A 26,858-nucleotide genomic window follows, 5' to 3' on the forward strand; every position below is an offset into this window, starting at 1 on the left:
ACCGATAGCACGTTCCCTTTCTCCAATTAAACCTACATCATGTACCCAATCTTCAACAGCTTTCATAGCATGTCTGCAATTGCCTGAATATGTCTGTTCATAGCTTGTCCCCAGTCTCTGACTTCAGCCACTGCATTTCCCCAGCTAACCCTGCGGCATGTCCCCAGTCTTCAGCTAACCCCGCCACATGTCTGCAGAAAAGCAATGCCCTCTATTATGCTTGTCATTGATGCTATATACTGTACTAACTTCCATCTCCTATTCTTTTCTGTGGCATAAATTACCATTATGTAACACTAAGTTGCCAATACCAGGTTCACTAATCACTACAGATTTTAAGCAAATCTCCCAGTTTGTCCCTCCTATTACTTATGTTTGTTCACCATCAGCCAGTGCAATTACATTAGAAAATAATAACAATCAAAACAATTCTTCAGTTCGTATTGTCCTCTAAAATTTATATAGGAGACACAACTTAGTAATTTTCATTGTCATAACATCTATTTAATAATTTTCTTTAGTTCTGCTTAATTTCCACTGCTTTCTGAATTATTGTCTACTTACTAACAATCCAGCTTTGTTCACCCTGCAGACCTGTGAGTAATTTCCCCACGGGGATTGCACAGTGCTTTCCTACAGAAACATTTCACTAGACGATGCTTGGCTTCTTGTTATTTTATCATATTCTGTGACTCAATTTTACTGTCAGAAAATTCACACGCAGTAGAGAAATACTCAATGGAATGGCAACAGTTTTCTAAAGTCAAACAAATTGATGTAATCTTTATTAACTTACAGGGACTACAAAGGTGGCACTATTAGTGCTTCATTCTGAGGATTGCGGAACTTTTTCCTGTGATTGACCATGGTTTAGCTTTTTTTTTTTTTTTTTGTCCTTTTTTATTTTTTAAATGTGCACATAATTTTTTATACATCTTTATACATTGGTAATGACTTTTTTTTTATTTAAAACTGGTTTTCTCTAAAATTGCCCCATTTGTACGTTAAATAGACTTCTACCTAACAGTAATCTAATTTACAGAGTAAACTTTGTTGGTTCTGAAAATGTTTCTTGTTTTTTCACTAACCATAACACAGGCAGTGAAAATTTAGAAAAAAAAAAGTATCACAGGCACTACTTAACTTTGTTGTTGCAAGTGCTCCAATATGGGTACAATCACCCTAAACATACAGTATATAAGCTATGGGTGTTATCTGGGCTGTTTTTGTCATATAAGTGAATTTATTCCAGGTATGCCAACATAGTTGCTATTGTGATTTTAAGCAATAAACTGCTTTTTTTCCAATCACTTGTCAATTGCTATTAAATGATATTTTGTGCTTTGTTGGCCCCCCATAGAAGATGCTGTGCCCTTATTTGTGTGTAACAAACTCTATAGCAACTGTCCATCTTGACTTTGATGAGTTTGTTGCACACTTTACATGAGGACACAGCGCTATCTACTGATGTGACCCAAATATAAACCACTTTTGAGAATGTACACAATGTATATCTGAAATTTTTACTTGTTTTGCTTTTAAAAGGGAAAGTTTTAGGAAATTGCTAAGAGCTAACATTATTGGCCAGAAATACACCTTATTTACCTCTCAAACCATGCGATGTACTAGGAACTGGCCTTTAACTAAGGTGCATTGGAAGGTAGCCATTATTGAAGCATTGGAAGCTGATTACAAAGTATAATGAATTGGAAGCAAGCCACTAACTGTGATGAACTGAAAGCTAACCACTACCTGCGATGTACAGGCACTTAAAATAGTTAGCAGTGCACCATAGCGATTCGTTTCCAGAGCACTAACTACTAACTTTGATGCAGTGGTCTAATGTAACTTTATATTAGTTTCACAACAATTTAAATTACAAATAAGAGTTAGAATGTATACATTCAATAAATATGAAATAAAAAATCAGGTTTGTAAAACTAAACAAGACTTTGAATCTAGATTGGTTGCAATAGCAGTTTTTTTGTTTTCTTCCTCTTTAAATTTTGCAAATCTGATTTTTTTTTTTTTTGATACTATATAATTATTTCATACGTATATATGACATTTTAATCTTTGTGATTTATATTATTGATTCAAAGCCAATCTAAAGTCCAATTGAAAAGTTCTGTTGGAAGTAGTTGTATTCTATGTTTTGAGATGTGGGTTTTTGGCATCATTTTAATGTCTCAGTTCCTCGTGCCTATGATAGCACACAGAGAGATTACAGGGTGCAGTGGAATTACAGAAAGAGTGGATTGCAAGCAGCCTATTCATTCTGAATGTCTCTCTTAATCAGTGTATTTTCTCAATATCATGGGTCATGCTCTGAAGGAAAGATTGATTTTTCTTTCTTTTCTTTTTTTTTTTTTTTGTTTTGTTTCTGCCATGGTCCCTACATATCCCAAAGAGCTCTCTTTTCATTTATTACTTTGACAAATTGTCACAGGAGTGGCAATAGGTGACTTCTATTCATCTCTCTTTTTTTAATAGAAAAACATTGCTTGAGATTGTTACATCACTTTAGAATGGAATTGAATGACAACCATAACAACAGATTGCTGCTCTAAATCACAAGCTAAGTAGTATAAGTCAGTACGTTCAGTCAGTAACAATGGCTTAAAATGTGCATCATCAGTTCTGTTTAATACTGACCAAAGGAACATTTTGATCTATCTACATTTGTTATTTAGTGAAGATAGGATATTGTAATTTGTGAAAAAGCTTATTCCCAAATGCAGTATGAATTTTCAAATGGAGATTACTGTGTTTTGCCAGTGCTAGCCATATATAACACCAGCTGTGCATAGTTGCATGAGCTAATCATTAAAATAACTCATCGGAGTATTAGATTGTTAGTTAAGTGGTTGGGTTTATCAGTCAGTGTTTATTCAATACATAAGCAATGAGAAAATGTATTGCAGCAGTCATTTTTAATGGCTTCAAACAAATAATTGGAGGCAGTTGGAGTTAATCAATCCACTATCTTGGTTAGAAAAATAAAATGCATAAAAAACCTTCCACTCCTTAGAGCCAAGTGACCTTTAAGTGTCTCCTTCAATGACATTAGTCAGGCAATTTACAATAAGCGCACCCTGTTTCTGTGTAACTGAAGAGCTATTGCCCTGTCTAATGAATGTAATTCATCACACAGGTACAGCTTTGCACAAAGCTAATACCATGACAGGTAAACAAGCCAATCACAGGTACAAAGCAAATTATCTAAAGTGCACGGAAAACATTGTGAAAGCAGCTTCAAAGTCTCACTAATACATTAAACAGATTATCACTGAATAGCAGGGTACGCCTGTCCTTTGGAGAAAACCGGAAGCTGATAAGGTACACAGTAGTACAGGTGAGTACGGTTATTGTTTTAGTTCATAGGACTTTAAATGTTAATATCGGCCAACCTTTATAAATATTTGGGTGCCCTTCCCCCATGTACCTATATATCTCTATCTGCTCTCCGCAATACTCTACTGTACACACTGTGGCCCATCTGTTTTATAAGATCTACTCAGTGTGTCAAGGAAGCAAAGACCCACAAAGCAGTGTTTATTCTACGATTATAAAACAGAGGAAGCTTCTGTGATAGAGATCTGGTCACATAACTGGGCTCTCCTTTGGGTTTTTCAAGCAATTTAGCAAAAAGCACATTTCTAAAGCACATCCTTCTACTTCTACATGTGCTTTTTTAATGAATCCCCATGGGTCTACTGCTTCTTTAGTCTAGAGAAGTATAATGCACAGCGATACCTGCCTTACTATCTTAACTCCTGTCAATCCAATCCATTTCAATCCAAGCATGGCTCTCAACATCCTTCTATACAATGTACGGGAATGCTGGTACTTGATAACATTGGTGAAGGATGGTCACACAGATGGTATAGAGGAGCAGCTTTTGAGGCCCAGTTGTTAATCCCAGACAGGGAAGGAGAAGAGATAAAGTATTAAGTCTTCTGTTACTTTACTATAACCCAAATGTTATTTTAAGGTAGTCTAGAATTTACCTTTAAGATATCTTAAAAACCTCATACAAAAAGGAATACTTTACTAGTCATATAGTTGTCCCTTACATAAATCCTGGAACAGAAACTACTCCCAAATATACGCCCATAGACCTTTATTGGGTTGGAAGCCACACAATAGACAGTTTATGGAATGCTAGAGTTTTGCCTCTGGTCTGCCTACAGAGAGGGGTCGGCAAACTCCGGCCTTTAGACCAGATACGGCCCAGCCGGTAGTTCGTTCCGGCCCAGCGACCCTGACCAATCCGGCCTAATGTCAGCCGGCAAACCCGGCTCCGGAGCTGCCCCCTTGCAGTTGCTCCCCTATTTACCACGGCCGGCATTGATACTTCGTCTGCCATGGAAAATAGGGAAAGCTCCCTGAAGGTAAATCCCTCTCCTCCCCAATGCATACAGAGGAGAGGGATTTCACTTCAGGGGGAGTTCCCTGGTGGTGGGCGGAACCATTGGGGCGGGTCCGGCCTAGTGTGCTCCCGCCCACCCCATAAATGGCCTAGTGGCCATAAAACTTTGCCGACCCCTGGCCTACAGCTTTGCTTTTTTCCATTTTTAACTTAACAGATCTTGTTCTGCACCAAGTTTCTGTGTGGAGCCATACAATCAGGGTAAAGTTACAAGACTCTATGTCCCTGTGATGATATTTATAAGAAAAGGTGAAGAATTACAGATCCTGAGAATAAATTAAGCCAAAGCAAAAATATTTTTGCTCCTTTGTAGGTATACTTTCCTTTAGTAAGGAGCATGTTAGTGACTTTACCAAATCCCACACTACATTTCTAGCAAGACTACCAATTATAGACAGCAGCACCCTAGATATTATCACTAGCATGCCAAATTTTAGGAGGGAAGGGGTACATTTTTGAGGTATCACTTGAAGCTCAAATAACATTTCTAGATGTTGCAGTAAATCTTTATGGTGTCCTTAAGATGCAATCACATCTTACAATCCAATCCTCTGAGATTCTGGGAAATTGGGTACTGCAAAGTTTTTTTTTTTTTTTTTTTCCCTGTTCATGAAGATGTTCATTTTCAGTGAGTAGAACTTTTATATAAAAATGGATTCTGGTAAAAATAGCTGTCATTTTTTTTTAAAAAAGGATCCCTATTTTGGTGTGTTTGCCCCATGATTAGAGTCTATCATATAAGTATTCAATTGATTTACTAGGTTGACTTGAAAAACAACCAAGCAGGGTAGAAAATTCACCATCATTTGTAATATGATTTTAGAGGGTATTGGACTTTTAAAGATTTTCTTTGTCAGTGTGATTCATTTATCATTTCAAGTTGCATTCCATCAGTTAAAAACAGATAGGAATTTTTGGATTTACTCTAAAAGAAGATATTATATTCAGCAAGTAAAAAGAATCCAAGTAAATGTGTGCTGCAAGTAAATTTGCGTGCACATTCTGCAGAACCTTCAGGTGGACCTAAACCTTTTTCAAAAACTCATTCGATTGTGCCTAAACCTTGATCCTTAAAAAAAAAAAAAAAAAAAATTTAAAAAAAGTCAGTGCGGTGTTAACATCTTCATCATTAACAATCAAAAAAGCATGTCAAAGCAAGTCCATATTCAATGCCATACTCCTTGCCTTTTTTGACATGAAGGGTATAAATTTGACAGAATGGGTTACAGAAGGCACAGTGAACCAATGGCATTATAAGGAAGTTTTGACAAAGCGGAAAAAGCCAGGAAAAGTTGGCCAGACTTGTTGTCTTATATCTAAAAGATATATTTAAAGAGAGGTCAAACTAATCATCGTTCTTCGCTGTCATTTAAATACATAAGATTGAGCTAATTGGTTTTATACTATGATCCAGGAAAAGACAAAACTCTGTTTATCTGAATATTGTGTTCATTGACGTAGGTGGAATAAATTATACATACATTTTATGTAATGTTAGAACTGAGTATTTAGCTATTGATGCTTGGCTTATTAGCAATTTCCTGACTTCGACTTGTGACCAAGACATTACCTCAAGAGAAAAGCTGTCATTCCGTCTACAATAAAGATGCTTTGTTGAAATTGTAGAGTTAGACTTTGAATTAGGACATCTATTTAGAATATTCCTTAGCCAAACATGTGACTTGTAGGGTTCAATTTAATTTTTCAGTGCCCTAAAAGTCCTGTTTTTGACTTCTCATGTATATTGGGATGTGGTACCACATAATGAACCTGTAATAACTTAATGTGAACTATACATATCACTTCCAGAGTAGGATTACAGCTGGACCCCACCATAGTACCCAAACATGTAAGGAAAACATCACCAAAAATTAAAAAAAAAAAAAAATCGAACGTACCCACTGAAATCTGCAGCCCTGGTCTGCTGACAGTAATAATTCTGTGTGGTGGACTGCTACTCTATTGCTGTATATATGTACCCATGCTGCCTGGTCCTTTTCTGTCCCCTCTTGCAGACATCACCCTATTTTTAATTTAAAAGGATCCCACCACGTGACAGCCAATAGGTAGACTGCAAGAGAAGAAAAATTATGCAGACATCGAAAAAGGACCCAACTGGGTCCATATAGAATGGAATGAGGAAAGATTAAAACCCCTGTCAGATATTTACTGTAGTCAGTTAATAAATATTCACTCTCTATATTTAATCCTGGTGACTATTGCTACTGGTAAGGAAAGTAATTGGAGATCTGATATTTTTAGTTTGTCACACGATCACCAGGTAAGGGGAAACCTTTGAACCTTGACACTTGTTCTAGTTACACCTTTCTAAGATGGGACATTGCTTTGTTTGCATATCTCCTCTTACTTTCTGCTGTGTCTTTAGGACAAGAAGAGACCATAAATCTCCCTGACACGGCGTAACATCTATGGGGTATCATAACCATCCAGTGTCCAATGCACACTACAATGAAGAGCACTCCTGCATCTTAAGTCTATCTTAACACAAAACATTGGAACAGTTTCCATTACTGACTATTCCTGCATTGCCATTCTAAATTACATTCCTGCTGTACAAAAAAGAGGTCTTGTTTAATATGTAATGGGTTTGGACCGCCTTACAGTGTTAAATACGCCAGAAAAATGTAATTTAGCAATTAATCTTAGCACTTACAATGTGTGATATCTTAGTTTGGTTTGCAGCCTCTGGCTTCTTTTTTCATTTCATGCAAAAAGTTAAATTGTCTATTCAGCCTTGCAGGTTCACATGTAGCCACCCATATAAGTACCCCCACCTCTTGGTGCCATGGTATAGCACAGATTGTTTAAAAGAACAGAAATCCATGCCAGTCTGCTGCTTCGCCTTCAAGACAATTGGTTAGCAGTAGTTCCTAAAACAGAGCTGGTTTATTATTATTTGTAATTGCATATATTGTATATGCCATTATGCCATATTCGTTGAAAATGGTCATATGAAATGTATCTGTTCATTATAAAAAAACATTTTGCAGAAAGTCTTGTGACCTTTGTGTGATTTTAAGAAATGTTGAGCAAGAAGGAATTATTTCACAATAAACAGTAATTGAACATGTATTCTGTAAAATAAAACAATCCCATGGTGCACATTTCCTTGTTGGACATTAGTGTGAAAAAAATGGAATCTTTCGTTTTAATGACCAACTGTGACCCAAACATTTGTATTTTGTTTAGGATGAGTGAATCATTTTCTGCAAAAAAAACTTTAGGGTTTTTGTTGCCTTCTTGTACCCATTAAGGGTGATGATCTTACTTCCTGTGCCTATGGTGGCCTTCGATTGCAGGACAATACATAGCATGGAAAGTTTTATCTGGAACAAGAAGACCTTTTCTATTGTTGAAGTCTGCGTCCCCACTGAAAAGGTTCCCATGGAGAGAATAATATCTCCATTAAAATCCTGAGGTTTGTTTCCCTTTACTTTGCAAAACTATAAAACAAAAGATTTGTAGCTGGGTTTTAAGGTTAAAATAGACTTGGATTTAGGGTGTTTAGCACTGTTACATGAAATGCAATACTGTAAAGAACAGGCCGGCTGCAGACATCACATTAACACTGATGAATCAGCATCCACCATCCATTTTTTCACCAAATTATCTTGTTAATTAACGTAATGATACAAAGAAGCAGCAACAGACATGACTGAGAGCACAGAGACAGAAAATGAGGATGAATCATAAAAGGTATACAAATTTGTCTGACCTCACTAAGAGACTTTTTTATGTATCTTTCTTATTAATTATATCTGCTTCGCAGCCCTAAGTGCGTTTGTATATGTGTATATCCATATTAACACATCCAGCAGATGGAAAGCTCAGTTAACGCCAGTTGGCTGTCAGCCCTGGTACTTGCTTTACCTTATGTCTACATTACAGCTGTCAGCCCTGGTGTATCCTTTAGTCCATGTCTACATTATGGAACTAGAATATGAAAAGCATGGTACAGAAAACATTTCTTCTATACCACATCAGGTTTTAGAATGCTCATATTTTAAGTTTACCTTATGTAGAATTTTGATTTATTTCTATGGGAAAACAATATTATCTCTGGAGCGGCATGAAAAAAAGTAAATGGTTGGCCCTTGCAAACACCCAAACACCAGAATTCTTGTCCTGAATAACATTAGTTTTTCACATTTAACTGGACTTGTTCTGTAATATTAAAGTTGTTTCAATGGCAAGCTAAGTAGCTTATTTAGTTCTAAAGAACGTCAATAAATATACCCTAGTATAGTGTTTTTCAAGCTATGGGTACGAGACCCATTTGGTATAGGGTTGCTGTTAATGTCCCCCTTTCTGGTAAATAACTTCACTGACGGGCAGACATTGTGAGCTGCACTGTCAATCCTCCTCCATCAATAGTGGCCTCACAACGCCCCCCAAATCAGTTGGACAGGTCAGTTCTACACAGGGGCCCACTGTTGGCTACAGCTGCCACTGCTCACTGGAGTTCATTTATTAAAGGGATTAGGTTGTTCACATAGCAAAGTAAATGATCCTCTTGCAAAGGATTTATCACCCTAAATAGTAAATTATTTCTTAAACCATCCAGCCATGTGCAAAGAAAAATCCAGTTTTAGATTTATTTGCACAGAAATGGGCATTCTTTGCAAAGTACACTACAGGTAGTCCCCGAGTGAAGGACACCGGACATACGGACGACTCCTAGATATGAATGTGCTTCCCTGCTTATTCGTGTGCAGGACAGAGGCTTGATGGTGGGAGCTGGCGGTTCACATGACTTGCCGAAGAAGTCTTTTGCTGTTCTGCAACCTCTTGTAACTCTTTAATGACCAAGACAAACTCTACCGTTGTTTCTTTTTTCATATCAAAGCACAGCTTGCTCCAGAAGTTAGTGAATGTCTAGGCTCCATAAAGTTTTTTTTTTTTCTTGCTTTGTGATTAACTTACAATGAGCATTTTATACAATAACTGACACAACGCTGCCTAATATGTTGAGACAAACATCTCTCTTAATTGCATTTATTAAAATAATGTACCTGTTCAGACTTAAATACAAATTCAACTTACCCAACCTACAGTCCCTATCTCATATGTAACCTGGTGACTATCTGCATCACCACATCAACTTTGGTAAGTTACCAAACGAAATTCCTTTAGTAAATTACTAACACAAAAATTAGGGGTAACGCAGAAACAATGTACATTAGGCCTTATCCCCACAGATAACACCATGAAAAAGTGTGAAGGGTAATGGAAGCTTAAATGATCAACAAATACCTGCCTAATAATATATAAAATTTTAAAATAATGTCAAATTATTGCTCACCATGCTTTAATGTTTTGATTTATCATTGTCAATACCCCCCCTGTGAACCTTCTAACTGTACACTGGAAGCCACCAGGCTTGACAACTACCAACCAATGACTTTTCCTTGACAACTACCAACCAACGGGAGCATTTAACAACCTGCTTCCAACATACATGGGGTGATGTTATTTGTGAGCCCACTGTGCGTAAGGGGGAAGTTGAAGTGGCTAAAGGGGTTTACATGGAGAGGTAAGCAGTGGTAATGGTGGAGTGTGCTGCAATGGTGGAGGAAGTAGGGGGAGGCTTGCAGAGGAATGCAGAAAATGCAGTGGTGGTCATTGGTAAAGTAGAGCTGTTGGAGGTGAACACATAATTTACATGCATTGTGATGATTTTGTTTTGTAAAAATAAACCTAATTTTCACTGCATATCTTGCATATCTCCATACTCCGGGGTGGAGGTCTATGGGAAAACAAAGACATGTTCTGCAAATCAAAATTAAAAAATAGTCAGAAAAAGCATTTTAAAAGCCACATAATAAACTGGTTAGGGTAATTGCAAAACCCATTACTATAATATAATGAAAATACTTGGCAGGACTAAAGGGACTGGTGAGAACAGGAATAAATAAAAAAGTTTCTTAAAGTTACAGTATAGTTAGGAAATCAGTATTTTTAAGCTGACTGACAACTTTTAAAGTTATTTTTTTGCAAAACTATTGAACATCCTTTTGTCACCAAAATTGCTGGAGGAATATGGAAACCAGTGCACCGCTATTTTCTTCAGTCTCTTCTTAGTTGTAATTCAGTCCTGGCAACTGCAGGGAATGCCAGGTTTGCCGGGTACTGAACTTTGTATGTGAATTTGTAGTTTTTCTTCATACATATTTTCCTGGCTGTTTTCACTTTGATTTATGGTCAAATTGCACAATTTGTACTTGTTATCCATGCTACCACCCTCACCAAACTACCATAGCAAAATGGGTATCTATCATTTGTTTTTGTGTTGTGTTTTTTTATTAGCTATATGGCAAGAGTTATTACCCTAAACTTCAGGGGCCCACTCACAGCAATTCAGGACACTGTGTTGTATTGTGTGCGGTGAATGTTACCATTCCCAATCATGTTTCACAAAGGCCCAGGAGGCGTGCTCTGATCTATATTAATGAATATTTAAATCTGATCACTTGCTGGCAACCTTGACTTGGCATGTCTTTTAAAATAATACATATTATTTTATATTTTGCCATGTGAGCAGCATTCATACTCACATCTGACATTATTAATGTGGTCAAATATGATCTCTCTATTATGCATACTTTAAATAAAAGCTCAGAAGGCAAGAAGGTGCTTTCATTTCACTTGAGCTGCTCATTACTGACCCAGGATGTGGTGAGGAAATGATTAATGTAATTTAAACTGAACGGAAATATGAAAAAAGTAGCATAATTAATTTTGACATTAAGGAATAAGTCTAATTTTCAGTTGCTGCTCAGCAAGGAATATCAGGCTGTCTGTTAATACAATATCTCTACTAACATTTAGGGTTGCTCTGTTCAGACTGGGTGAAGGTGTTTTATTTTAGTTTTATTTTATGTTTAATTTCAGACTTCTCATAGCTTACATTAGGTGTAATGTATGGTATACAAATATGTCTCATATAATAAAACCATAAATACTGAAGTATGCAAAAAGATAGATAGGATCTGGAAATGACTGTTTTACAATAAAAAAAACTGTATATAACAATTTAAAGAGGATACAAACATAAGAAACAAGGTAAAAAAAACATTCTTATGTGGTCTTATAAACCAGTATTTCATAATATAGACAGGCCTGGAGTGAGTAAGCAACAAGAAGCATAGTGGAAGGCCTGCAAACTGGGTGGGGGGGGGGGGGGGGGCAGGAAAAGGGTTGAAGGTGGGGTTAGGTGGGGGATAGTTATGTGGGAGGGCTAGAGTGAAGTTGAAGTGGGGTTAATGTGTTGAAAGGTCAAGGAGCAAAGGGGGTTGGTAAATTATTGGTGGGACAGAGCGAGGAAAAAGTTTTCCTGCCCACCAGGTTTGGGTAAGGTTAGTTTTGGTTGCGGTGAGTTCCTCGAAGAAAGTTGCTTTTAAGTAGTTGTTTCAGTGGGGTAGCAGGTTCACCTTTGGTGTGGAATCTCCCGAATGTTATGGTAAATAGTCATGGTTGAAATGGTCATGGGATGGGGGGGACAGCAGATAGTAGCAATATAAATCCTGAGCATGGTGTGGATGCGCCTGGCAGCATATATTTCATGCTGACGTAGATCCCTAAAAGGGAGTTACTGGAAGGAGGTGGCCTTGGAGGACCGGTAGTCAAAAGTGTAAGAAAGACTGACTATTAACATAGTGTTAATAGAATGTTGTGGTTATGGTTAATACTATATTCTATTGGTTTGGTATTTGATATTCTTATTTAGGATAACTCGGTAACTCTGAGGGTGGTTTAGGGTAAAAAAAAAAAGCTGAAAGCAGTAACAGCCGAGCTACATTAGAGGTAGCTAAAAACCTTAAAAAAAAAACAATCTGGTTCCATTGGCGTCCTGCCCATCTATTCCCATCCTCTGGCTGGGTCCTCTTTTTCAGATCTTCTGCTGGCACTGACGTTCCCCGGGAGTTCCCAGTGGACATCAGTGCATTGGTCCATGCATGCAGGAGGCACGGCGGGAAATTCAAATTATTTTGTATTGGATTCTATACAAAATAACTATATGGAATTCAATACAAAGTAATCAAAATATAATATATTTATAATTATATATATTTAATATACATGCTATTGTACAGTTATATTACAGCTTTCAGTATTTTTATGCACACTTGTTTTAACAGATTTTTGTGTTTTTATTTAAAGTTTATTATTGAATTTATTAAGTATTGGACATATTTTGGTGAGTTATGCTTAGGAATTATAGGCCTACAATGTAAAATAATTTCTATGCAAAACAATGTACTGCTTTTGGTGTAAAAATTCTGACATAACATTTGTGTTGTGTATTGTGTTCTGGGTGGAACAAAAGCGGTAGGGAGGTGAATTTATCATGACTGTGGCAAGACAGTGTTTCAATTTAATACAAAAGGCAGCAAAACGTATCTCCTGCGCTGTGTGTTTAACCAGTTCAAGAGATTATCAATAAAATATGCTTTACAAAGAAATCATCCTGCCTAGATATACACTCTCTGGCCACTTTATTAGCTGTATCCATTCAACTGCTTATTATTGCAAATGGCCATGCATTTGGGCATGTAGACATTGTTAAGAAGACCTGCTAAAGTTCAAACAGAATAGGGAAGAAAGGTAATTTCAGTGACCTTGAATGTTGCATGGTGCTTGGTGCCAGACAAGCTGGTCTGAATTTTTTTAGTATCTGCTGATCTGCTGAGATTTTCAGGCACAACCATCTATGTCAGGGGTGTCAAACTCTGGCCCGGGGACCAAATCTGGCCTCCAACGTCTTTTTTTTTTTTTTTTTTGTCCCCAAAAGGAATTCTAAATATGAACTGCAGCTGGCCCTCTGCTGGATTGAAATGACGCTGCTACTACAATTCCCAGCATCACTGGCATCTATAAACCAGCGGGCTCTCTGGCTATGCGTGGCCCAGCATTAGACTGTTTTATAGACGCAAATAATGCCTGCATTTTTAGTAGTGTTGCTATTTTAATGAAAAGGGAGTTTCAGCAGCGGGCCACTCGTAAGATTTAGCTCCGCATTTCCAGCACTCCCCATCAGCTGTACTTTTCCTTGCTATGTCAAGGCATTGACTTGAATGGTTGGATTTTCATAGAATAATATTCTTATTATTTTTAGCCTTTGCAAAAAGGTTATCACTGAAATTTAACTCAGAAGGCTACAAATAAACAAAGAAACATAGGATTTTTGCTTAAATAAAATTAAAGTTAAAGTTTAAAGTTTTTCCTATTATAAGCTTGTTCCAGATTGTATGTGAAGCAAAACCATATGAAAAGGGTTTCCATATGAAAATGGTTTATATCTAATGAGAAGGAAAAATATCCTCAATTTTTTTAATGAGTTTCAAGGTTGGCCCGGAACTTTGTCTATGTTTTTAATTTTGGCCCTCTGTGCATTTGAGTGTGACACCCCTGATCTATGGTTTGCAGAGAAGGGTCGGAAAATGGAAAAATAGTCAATGAACAGCAAGGCAATCATGCCTTGTTTATGCTAGAGGTCAGAGGAGAATGGCCAGACTGTTTCAAGCTGATAGAACAGTAACTGAAATAACTACTTGTTACAACTGTTGTGCAGGAGAGAATCTCTGAATGCACAATATATCAAACCTTGAAGCAGATGAGCTACAACAGCAGGAGATGACACCATTATTCAATCCTGTGAAAAGTAGCTCACTGTTTTTTCAGGATCATTGTTTTTGAAACACATGGTGATATGTGCATGTGTTGAACTAATGCACTGATTTTTGCCTTCAGATTTCAACAAAACCTGTCTATGGCATGCTTTAGGCAATTTCTGTAAATGTTCTAGTCAAACGGCCTTTTATATCTCCATTAACTTAGCACCTATACCATCTCCAGCCCTCAAGGGCAACATACAGGACAGTCATTTTCTCACGCTTTGTAAATCACACTTTACTAGATTTAGTGCTGCAATAAAAATGTGTGCAAATCCTGGCCCTAGAGGACTGGAGTTGGATAGCCCTGACCTACTAATGTTTGAACTCATCCAAAATCATTGAGCTAAAAAATTAGTGACCGCAAGGATGCAATAGTAAAAGCAATAAAGAGAAGAAAACTATCCACATGATCCACACCTAAGTAAGGCATTACTACAAGCTAAAAAATAAAGTACAAATTTTTAAGTCTCAGATCATTTTTTGCCAAAAGTGCCAAATGGAAGGTGGATGCAGTATTTGTGGTGAAGGTGTGTTTTCAATATTAGTCTGTATTTTTTTTTTTTCTTTTAGTTGAAACTTTAGTTGCAATTTCCATAAAATATATTCTGTAAATATTTTCTGTATATGTTTATTTTCGTCAGGTGTCAGAAGAGGCGCTTCATTCCAAACTAGAAGAACAGGATGAAACTGATCAGGATATGGAGCCATATTTAGTTAGGAGACTTTCATGTAGGACTATCCATCTACCTCCCTTGGCATTTAGACTGGCCGAACAAGCAGAGTGGGACAAAAAAGATTCTGAAGGTCCACAACGGCCAACTTCTCTAGCATTGAGGATACCGCCATTGATCGCAATCACAGCTGCAGACACCACAAGGTAGTACATGAAATTTCCTATATAATTTTTTGAACTGCTTTGGGTTTTTTTTTGTTGAAAAGTTTTTTGTTTTTTGACATTTTTAAATTACCCACCTTGTGCTGCATTGATTGGTTCTTCCCTCCCATAATTATACCCTACAGAAAAGGAATTTCTGGTTAAATGCAAAGCTACTTGCAGGTCCATCAAGGCTCTGTAAACATTATTATATTATATATATATATATATATATATATATATATATATATAGTTATATATATATATATATATATATATATATATATATATACTCTCTCCTATATCTGCTGGACCTCAATGAAAAACCAGAGGTTGTGAAGAGTAGGCATTGTCAGGCCCAGCTGAAGTATTGGATAATTCTGACCAAATTCATAAATTGCCAGTCTCTTATTAAATATACAAATTTAAAGATTAGAGCAACATTTTTTGGGCTGAGGGGTCAATAATCGGCGTGTTTCGCAGTAAACTACTTCATCAGGATGTTTGGTACAATACAATCAGATGTAAAGAAAATATTAGCTGAAAGGATTGGTAAAGATGGCAGGTATATATATTAAAAACTTATGTATAAATCCAGCATGAGAAAAAGTAAATATCAGGCTGACTGCCAATGATAACACAAATTTATTGAAGACAAATTATCCTAGCGATTGGATTCCTGATAGTGTACAGAATTCTGAGTTAAGCCTGCCATACCCACTCCTGTGCTTCCAAATTGTTACATGATCAAGCCCAATTATGATATTGTAGTCATTCTCAGTCAAAGTATCACATCCCCATACTGTTCCCCAGTCCTTGAGAATGAATCAGGGTGGTGTGTAGGCCTACATAGATTCAGAGGTGGTAAGTTTGTATACTCAGGCTGTTTAAGAAATTTTTAAAAATACATGACAGGTCAATTTTTTTGAAAGCCAAACTTGTTTTTACAGGTGCATAGTCAAAACTGTATACATAAATTACTGCTCACAATACAGCTTGCTCTGGATCTTCGACAATAGCATCCCTTTGAGCAGTTGAATAGAAACCAATTGAAATAGGTTCTATTGTTCTTTTGTTGCTCACACAAGAGTGTTGCATGTCTGTTTTGTACCCTGTACAGGTATATGTGTAATTACACACATCAAATAACCTTTTTCGTGCTTACGGTTACCCTGGGAGCACTGTACAGAACAATTCAGCAGAAACGTCATACGGGTTATCTGATATAGATGATGGGGTGCAATAATTTCACTAAGCACTCTTTGTATGTATTTTTTCAAGTCAATATTACCCCAGTAAAATTTCATAAAAATATCAATGTGAATTTGACCAAGCCTGCAGTAGGTATTACCAGGTTACTGTCTACATGAGATGGTGGTTAGACATAGTCTGTTGTACATGAGACGATAGCATGCATATGTCTATATATTTCAAAGGTAAATACATAGAATACTAGAAATATGAACATTCTGTAACAGGAGTGCACAGAGTGACTTGCTCTACAGTAGAAAAAGTAAGCAAAAGATAAATTCACAAACTGTGGACTAATGCGGGTGAGGATTAAAGCAATGACTGTTTTCCATTTACAAATAACTGTAAAGGAAAAAAAAAAACTATGACTACATATGTATTCGGACTGGTATTCTGAAGTAGGCTTGCTTATATACATTTAATAAATTTATTCATCGTGTGTATAGCTGTACAAAGCATGGAGACAAGAGGAATCAAACCAATATTCTTATATCTCCTTATTTTGTTTTTTTACTTTTTTTATTTAAGGATATTACAACAATACAACAATATAACAATAAAAAATAGAGTTAATGAAACATCATACATTTATGTGCAAAACAGGTTGACAAAAATCAAGATAGTTACATTAAATAGAATACAGCTTAAAAAAAGAAAAGCCCTAGGTACATAACCATGGGCTTCTACACGTTTACTGTAAGACAGGACATAAATGAACTATATTGGGTATGATGATCACCGGGAAGGGTGTGGTGTAAAGGCTGGATCATTATATACTGGGTGATCATTGAGGAGGATTTTATACTTGTACTAAAAATCTAGTTAGATGGGTTGAATAATTGTTTCATGAGTAGAAAAGGTGCTTATAAAGGATTTTCAAACGTCAAAAACATAAAAAAACAAAACATCAATTTCTCAGGAAAAAGTGAGGGAGGAAGGGTCAGCTAATATACATTTATGTAGGATCACTTTAATTGCGACAAGGAGAAGATAGCTAAGAGTTTTCAGCTTCCCCTGGTTATACTGTATGAGAATTCTCATCTAGGTTTTATTACTACATCAGTTAATTGCATTGGCTGCTAACTGCAGACTGCTCCCAAATGGATGGTTTGCTCTATACTCTGAAATATCGATGCCGTGCACATAGGAGTACCACTGCATAAGGAACTTAATGAAGTCTAAGGTATGGAGGCTGGTCTTACTGCCATAAGCATTGCTCAATGAAGATGACTCTTAGGAAGCCTCTTACACAACTGTATTCACTACCGTAAGGTAAAATTATTGTCCAACAACCACCACTAAAAATGACTTACTCCTATTATTCTTACTTTAGAAACATACTCTCTCTGTATCCTCCTTAGGCCCCCTAACATTGCATATGAGGTTTAAGTCAGAATGTGCACACAGCTTGCCTCCCAATAAGCAAAGGTATGTAAGGTAGTTAGTGAAGTATATATTAGAGAATACCTTTTATATGACAGGATCAATTGTCCTAATGGTAATCATGGTCCTAGGGGTGGATTAAACTGCCTTGGAGTTAAGATGACACAAGAAGTATTTTTGAAGATGTTGGTCATGTATATACTGATGTATAGGGGCATATCTATAAATGATTCCATCCAAGATTCACCCAGCTTTTACCAAAACACAATGACACAATTTTTACAATGGATTTAATTGGAAAAATATTTTCCACATTGATTCTACTTATGGGTAAAACTTTGGTGACTCTTGGGTTAAAACGTTTAAAATACCCCTATAGAGTTTCACCTGTTCAATAATATTGGAATTCTATTTGTGATGATTATGGTACTCTTCTGATCTTACTTAACTGAGTGTTAGTAGTTGTTGCTAACTGAATATGTTTTTGATAAACACCCTTATTTTCATAGGACAGCCATAATTTCTACAGCCAGCTAGGTGCTACATTGAATACTAGAAAGTATAGACAATATTCTGCTGTCTTTCGTTTCAGGCTGAATTGTAATCATTAATTTGTAATCCATTTTTTCTGTATAACCTGTTCATATTATAAAAAAAATCTTTAAAAAATTACATTAAAAAAATAAGAAAAAAAAACTGTGGGCAATCTTTGGACAGGTACAAAGTGGAGAACTCAACTTGACCAGTGAGTTCCCTCTAAACTGTTGGCTTGCTCCCAAACAATAAGTCATGTAGCTTTTTTAATTGTAAGTAGCCTTCCTATGTTGATATCTGTTTGGGAAAATGCATATTTGACATTGATGCTGTTGTTGGCAAGGCTTTTATGGTCACTGACTATTGAGATAAAAGAATTTGGACACTTGTTTGCTGCATGCTTTGGATGTGACTCAAAAGCAGTGGAGCCAAACAGAACCAATCATTTAGCATTCTCGTTTTTCTGAAATGGATGTTCTTTAAAAAATGTTTTCTGAAAAAAAGATGTGTATTTTCCTCATTAAAGGCAATTTAGTGCTGATATAAATGGCTTTGTTTGTACAATATTACATTCAAAGCTAATTACGTAAACAGCTTTGCCAACAAAGTACTGTTCAATAACACATCATTACAACATTTTAGCAAATGTGGCAGAGTTGACGTTTTAAATTGGTTCTTTGTTTTTCAAAATATTCTGCAAAGTGTATTCCATTATTCCTGTGCTTCATTGCTTTGGCAACAGATGAAGAGTAATTTTGACATTTAAAGGTGTAACAAGGGCCCTAATGTGACACTCTTCTGTAGTGATTATCTATTGTGAATGAAACTGTGAATGCAATGCTTTCACACAACACACAGCGTAATCTATAAATAGGTAAAAGTTGATCCACAATGAATGTAGTTAAGGTCATATGTTGATGAAATGACCATTCCTATATTGTACATAAATAACAATGGATTTTCAGGGTTTATATATAGATATCACACTTGAAGAAGGGATGTCCCTTTACTGGCTTGCCATAAAATGCTCTTATTCGCACCCTCGCTGCAATCTTGCTTTGTTTTCCCTTGCCTTGGAGCATCTCTGTTTTTGAATATATGTTGTTTTATTCATTATCCAACCATTCAAAATTCATCTCAATAGCAAATGAGCTGTTCACATTGTAAAATCTAATTTTTATTCGTTCATTCTAATTTATGCTGCATCTGATGCAATATGCTGAAGGTCATGGTAAAATTGGCTTTACCTATAGAAAAATAAAGAACCATTGTTGTGCCCTGTTATGGAGTGTCAGCTATAAGGATGTCATCTGATTTTGCTCATATATTACTGCCTGAAAAGAAATATACAGCTGCGAGAATAATTCCAGATGGAGGAGGAGTATGTAGTTGCTGTAATAACAAGAACTTCCAGTGTGTGTTAAAAAAGATAAATCTGGTCTGACCATGTGAGTGAGAGATAGTGCTTCCTCATCTTGGTGAAATGGTGACATCGGCCATGTTTTACCAGGGTAGTAAGTAGTGTTCCTGACAGCAGATTAGTGGGAAGACATTTATCCAGCTCTTTAATGAGTCTTCACAAGTTATTCTATGGAAAATAAAACCAGTACCTTTATGCATTTAGTGACAACAAAAAAGTTGTTCTGTAAAAGAGGTAATTAAGTAAAATTAGTTTTTAAACATTTGCAGTGTCTTCTACTCCAGTTAAGCATTAAAGAACATTAGCCGTTTACTAAAAACAAACTTAACTGGATAATGGTTAACAACAAACTGACCTGTACCCTTAAGAACAATGCTAATAAGTTTTACAAAACTTGGTACCTATTTCCAGACTTTAACAAAGTATAATTCAAGAATGGAAGCTATCGCTATCTATTTTTTTTTTTTTTTTTTTTTTCTTTTTGTTTCTTCATAGTTCACCAGCATGCTCATTTGGGTTGGTAGTTTATGGCTCCCTTTAACTAACTTGGCATCCCATTGGATTCATTTTTTATTCCCCCCACCCCCCGTTTTACTTGTATTGATATTTTATACTTGAAAAATTCAATAAAAACTTTGAAACAAAGAACATTAGCCAAAATTCTATGAGATATGGTAAGAGTTAAGCTGATGTGTATATGAAGAAGGGACAGTACCCTAAATAGAAAATATGTGGATCTCCTAAATTAGAGACTGCACATAGTGATTGGCTGTTGTCCTCTTCGTGAGTCAGGTCAGCAGTTAGTCTCTATATTTTTTTGACTGTTTGTTAAAACTATATCTTTGATAAAAGTTGTCTTTTTATTTTTTGAAACCCCCTCCCTTTGTGCAGGCAACTTGGTCAAATACCCTTGTCCTGGATTTGGTTCTGTTGTGCCCCTCTGCACAGTCCTACCTCTGAGGAGTCATACTCTGCACAACTGCTGGAGGCTACCATGAGAAAAGTTCTCATCAGGAATGAATGGGTCTGCAGGTCACACACATTCACTAAGGTGGACTAATAAGGGTGCTTTCAAAACTGAAATAGTGTAGCGCCCAGTGGAAACACACCAGTTGCTGAAACTAGGGAAAAATTGGGATATTTCAGTAAAATGTAACCTTCATGGTGATATGCATTGGAAAGGAAAAATTAATAATGTTTTTGCTACGTTTAGGGATGTTGTGGAAGATTTCTTTTTTTTTTTTTATTGTTTGTTCTTTTTTTCCCCAACTATTCTGATCCTTTTTCCTGCCAAAAAAGGCCATATTAGAAAGTATTTTCTATAATAAAGAATATGGAGTTTAAAATACAGATGCAAAGAACAGTAAAATAAGTAAACCTAATTATTTTCAATGCTTCCCAAAATGCCAAAAGTTTGCACTCATTTGGTAACATTGTAGCTAAATATGTTTTGCCAAAATCACTTTTTTATCCCTTCTAGGTGCGTAAACTCATTTCTATTGCTTCTGACTGCTTTTGGAAGCTACAGCAGAAATACCTTACCCAAATAGACCTACAAAGAATACAATGTTCTGCCATTTGTATGTATTGGCTTCAGTATACCCAGCTTGAAACTGGGGGCTCAAAAATTTAGTTGAGAACATCTGCACTATAAAAGTTTTTGAGAGTGTGTATCCATACCTTTCAGAAAAGTTGGTAAGCAGTGATTTAAGAATTGAAAACCATTTTACAATGTTTTATTGACAATATTAGTGCTGAGTATTAGTTTTTAATTATTTAAGCTTGAAAGTGTGCCATTACAGCAACCTAAAGAGCAATTCCAGGCAACAGTGAAGCAAATTAGTTAATTAATGATGTCCAGTAAACAATGCATTTTAGCTGGTGTCTGAAACTTTTATCAGTCTGACCTAATTTACTGTTCCACTGCACTAAGAACCAAACAAGAATTTGCTGAGCTCCTTATATGTTTGCTACAAGGGGCTTTTTTTAAGCTGCTTTAATACCAATTTTTATTATACCAATGTTATTACCAATAAGATTTGACCCACAAAGGCAGGTGAAGTTTCATTAGCGGTTCTAGGAAATGTCATAGTACAGAAAAGCTTTCTTGTATAAGCAATAGTTCAAATCTTTCACTGGGTATATTTTGGAATAAATCTCTTACATGTGTTCCTTATCATGGGGTATGCTGCAAAAGTATTATCAACATGTGAGATACAAACAATTTACGTAACGGTTGATGAACAAGATTAATTCTGAAATAGTGTATAAATAAAGAGGCTACAATTGATTTTGGATAAGAAAGGTTGCTATGTAAGAGACTGATCAAAGTTTACAGGTTAGTATAATGACAAAGGAACCTAAAGCTTGTACCATGTAAAGATGTGGTCATTAAGATTGGTCTTCAACTTTTTTCAAATTTTGCACCTAATTGAATGGGTTGCGGTTTCCAAGACTTCGCAATTGTTTTATTGTAAATATATGTGGATAAGAAGAAATAATGGTATCTCATTGCTTTCTAGTTCTGCAGTGCCTCTATAAGGTCTTTTTCAAATAGGTCTATCTAATACAGAGTAGATAGGATAATATATTTGCAACCTAGATTGTGTCTGTTTAAAACTCCAAAATACCTGAAACACATTTTTCATATTGCAGCCACTTAAAAAATGAAAGTATTATGGTAATAATAAGGAATTATACGTAGGGTTTAAGTACCACGTAGACAGCAGTTTATAATTTCAGGAATTTTTAATTTTTTGCTGTGTTGAGCCAAATTTTCTGCCAGTTGTCCAGTGATACTATTTTTCCAAATTCTTTCTACAACTGCCATTTTCATCCTATTGGAAAATAAAAGGCAAACAATGCAGCTGAGAAAAAAAAATGGTCCTGATGAAGAGGTAAGTTTCGTGACCTTCAAAATGTTTGGCTGTTTTATTTGAATAATGAAAGTAATGTTTTTGGGTTTTTTTTGGCCTTTTTCCTGGCCTCAGCACTTACTATGTATATTTGATTTCTAGAAAAAAATGAATCCAAAGGGTATGGGGAGGGGTACAATCAGGTGTAATACCCTACCTGACTATTTAGGACACACTCAAAATATGCAGTAGTGTGTAGAATTGGAATGGTGTAGAGTTTTTGTAGCTATGGGGATGTCCACAGATTATTGGCTGTTTATAAGAGTTATAATTTTTCTTTATAATAAAACATAAAATTTGGAATGGAGTGGTCTTTTAACAAAATAAATAAATAAGCCTGATACAAAAATGTAATATGTACTGGAATGTGTGTTGTGGTAGACTGAGTTGCCGACTACCTGAATCGGGTCAGCAAACTCCGGCCTTTAGGCCAGATATGGCCTAGCCAGTGGTCTGTTCCGGCCTAACGCCCCCCCTGGTCGAACTGCCTAATCCCAGCCGGCAAGGGTCGGCAACCCGTGGCCGGCCTTAACACTTCCACTGCCGAGGTAAGGGGACATTCCCTCTCTTCTGTATGCATTGCAGACAAGAGGGATTTCCCTTCTTGACCTCCTAAAATGGCTGAGTAGCCAAAAAACTTAGCTGACCCCTGACCTAAATGAATAGTCTGGCCAATCATATGTTGCGATAACGCACAGTAAATGCAGCACACTGCAGACTTTTTTTTTTACATTTTTCTCTTACATTACTGCTTTACTATACTAGGTGAATTATTGGCCAAAGCTAACTGTAAAGCAAAACTGAGGATCATAGCCCTGAAAGGCCTTTAAAATGAGATAGCAGTTTCTACTTGTTTCTTCTGAATCCAGACCGCTTCCCCTTAAGAGCACTAATTGATGGTAAGAAAAAGCTGTAATTCTCCACAGCTTTCCTTTCCATTTTTCCATTAACATCCAGCCAGCATTTTGATTTAAATGCTCATCTGCTTCTAAATTAAGGGACATTACATATACTCAGTACAAATGTATTTAAAAGCAGAAAAAACAGATGTATGAATAAAATGGATGTTTAATAATACTTTGCTTTTTTTTCTTTTTATGCTGAAAGAGAACGCTAATATGCTGAAGGTAAAATTTTGTTTTTCTATAATACTTGGTCATTTATATGAAAAATGATGGTAAAATTTCAGCCAAAAATCAAAAAAATTTGATTTTTTACTGATTAGTCCTGTCAAAGATGACGTTGTAGTTAATAGGCGCTGGGTAGTTTAAATCACTGTTTGTTTCCAACTCTTTTAAAGCCGAGCCTCAACCTTCCCATCCCCCTCTAAAAAAAATCCCAAAGGTGTGTTTTCCTTCTTACTTTGATAGCAATATATACTGTTCTAAATCCTCTATCCAGGTCCCTTGACAGTGACAGGAGCATTGCATTGACCTTTGCAGCACAAAAATTTATCAGAACCTGCTTTTTATGCATTGAATTACCTAACTGCCCATTCCTCTTAGTCTCTTTTTAGATTGTAAACTCTTTTGTCAAAGCTGGCTTATTCTCCTGGGACATTGGACTGTCTGTTATCGGCAATGCCTGCTGCATTATATGTTGGTGCTTTAAAAAAAATCAACAGTTGTGTTGCCTAACACAACACCCCTGAACACATTCCTTTGGGTATACTGCATCCCAGTGTGGATGGGCTCTCTTAGATTGATCTCAAGGGAAATATTTTTGCCCATTTACAGAACCCAGCAACCAGAACAGTTTCCTACTGGGTCCACAGTTAATCCTACAATAAAACGTATTCCCTCACCCCCAAAAGGGGGCTCCTTAGTAGCCACGAAAGGCAGCAGGATGTATAAATGATATACTTAAATTGCAAATGCTGTTATTTTGCAATACCATAGTTCTGTCATTTGACCTAAGCCAAGTAAGCCATACTGGTCTTTAAATGTACTACGGTACATGCAACCTTTGTTTTAGTAGTTAAAGACCCTCAGCCAGTTCATGAGACTTTATGAGTTTTATGAAACTTTTTACTAATATATTCTTAAGTTCTGTCCCTAGGTATATCGTTTCCTTCTTGTATTTCTTTTATTGCAACAGACCAATATGAGCGATTGTCCCCCACTATGTGTGTTGGTAACAGTGGAGTGGGAAGCAAAGAAGAAGAAGAAAGCAATTAGGGACAACAGCAGCAGTACAATCCCTGCTGTAGTAAGGAGGAGGAATGCTAGAACTTCCATCACCTTTATTTATCTTCGTGTAGTTCCTAAATCTGTTTTGGTTTAAAGTTCTATATATCTAAAGCCAGAATTTTCTTTTAGGATATTTTAGATGTTTTAGAGTATGTAATAGGTAAAACCTAAGTATGTTTGTGGTCTGACTTCACACAGCAGGAAGTCATAGGAGATATCTACCAAAATAGGAAATATTCTCTTGGACAATTACCACCAGAATGTGTCCCCAAAAAACAGTGGTCTGCTTTATAGAGCTTTTAACAAAAGGCTTTAATAATACTTTACAGAACTACTGCAACCATTTAATCTGTTCTTCTCTTGGTTTCTAGTCGAGAAGAGCTCTGTTTAAACCTCTGTATACATGTAAGATTATGGACGCTGCAAAGAATCTTTTGTGATCATTTCCAGTGACAGATGGATGAACAAGTGCTCAACACACCATGACCGCTTTGTTCTATAAGGAGGGAGAAGGACCCGTAGGCACCACCCCGTTGTGGTCCCCTCCATTGGACTGAACAGGAAATCAGTCCAGATCAGTTCTTCTTGTATCGGCCAAGACAGATTGAGATTTGACAATAGGGGGGTTGCTTTGCACGTCAAGTTTTTACCTGAGAAAGGCACAACCGCTTGTCTCAGTCGACAATGATTAGGCGTGTGCATGCAGACTTGGATTGCTTGCAGTAACAATACAACTAGTTTGTCCTTTAATTTACTAAAGATTACATGTAATGCCAGACTGATATGGATAAATTAACTTTATTAAATTAACAAGCCACTTGTGATCCTTAATCACCCAGGAAATGATATATGAACTATTTTTGAAATTACCTTTCATACCCCTTCACGAACAATTGGTGGGTGTGCTCCGAATAATGGTAGTCATGTGCTTTACCTTTCCACATAATTAAATCAATTTGTATAGACCGAAAGACACTCATTGGTTTGCATCACAAGGGAGAAAAACCATGTAAAGGAAACTGGCTGTCTCTTCCCCAGTTTCCTATATCCCATTCCAATCGGTTTGGGGGCAGCAGTGCTGAAGTGCTGTGGTACCCAATACTGCACCTGGTGTTCCAGATAATTACCTAGCTCCCCCGCCATACATGCATGGGTTTAGCTGAGGAGTTTGAGCAGGTGTGGCATTGCTGAGGTTACACATGTGGGATCTCATTCGATAAGGAACTAGGGAGTAATAGGCTAGGAGAGATGCTGGAGACAGATTAATTAAAAAACATGTAGCCATGTGTTTTGGATACATTTTTACTTATGTACCAAAAATTTTATGCATTGCATTTTATTCATTTCCCCCACTTGTTTTTGCACTTTTGTCCTGTCTTTGTCATATCAAAGCTACCTGGTATTAAGCTGACTATTTGGTCCTGTTCTTGTTCCCTTTTAAAAAAGGAATATTCATGAAAAGTTACTCCACAGCCACTGGATGAGTTGGGCATCCAGACAGATACAAAGGCTGCTACCAGAGACCCATGACAAGTTTGGACTAAAGCTAAAAATGGGCAGAACGGTGGCTCAGTGGGCATCCTGGCCTTTGCTGTGCTAGGACACGGCTTCGAGTCTCAGCCAGGACACTAGCTGCATGGAGTTTACAGGTTCTCTGTGTTTGCGTGGGTTTCCTACGAGTACTCCGGTTTCCTCCATCTAAAATTGACCTTAATAAGACAAATGACGCGACTATGGACTTTGTACATCGCTGTGTAATATGTCGGGCCTTAAAAATACTGTGTAATAATAAAATGTCCACCTTCCCAGCATGGAAAAAATTAATTGCTCATTTATTGTAGGGGTAAAAAAAAGCAGCAATGCTAGCCTTGTTCTTCACTCCTGCTAGTTTTCTTTAATGCTGTACATGGTAAATTTGAGAGTGAATTGCTGTCCACCAGAACTTGCTCTTTGATCTTGTCCTCAGTCAGACTGATGGTTATTCCTGAGTGCTTTATGAGTTAATACAGTGTGCAGAATGCTATTCACTTCATTGGAGAGCCTGAAAGCTATAAAGCTTCCATCAGTACAGCTGGTTTATAAATGGATCTAAGTTACCGAATTCTCATTCTGCCTTAGAAAAACAATTAGTCATTTCTCAGCCTTTCTAGTGACTTCTGCTCATT

At 36.6% G+C, this 26,858-nt stretch overlaps 1 protein-coding gene across 2 annotated transcripts in view; it reads left to right on the forward strand.

Annotated features, from left to right (window-relative positions):
- Window positions 1–26,858, forward strand: part of PDE4D (phosphodiesterase 4D) — a 743,908-nt gene that overhangs the window by 222,802 nt on the left and 494,248 nt on the right. For both annotated transcript variants that reach the window (XM_072416390.1, XM_072416392.1), the window contains one exon: window positions 14,769–15,004. In XM_072416390.1, coding sequence (XP_072272491.1) covers window positions 14,769–15,004 — 236 coding nt within the window. The remainder of the gene's footprint in view (window positions 1–14,768; window positions 15,005–26,858) is intronic.

Source organism: Pyxicephalus adspersus, chromosome 6 (assembly GCF_032062135.1).
Source record: "Pyxicephalus adspersus chromosome 6, UCB_Pads_2.0, whole genome shotgun sequence".
In the NCBI taxonomy this organism is placed as follows: Eukaryota; Metazoa; Chordata; class Amphibia; order Anura; family Pyxicephalidae; genus Pyxicephalus; species Pyxicephalus adspersus.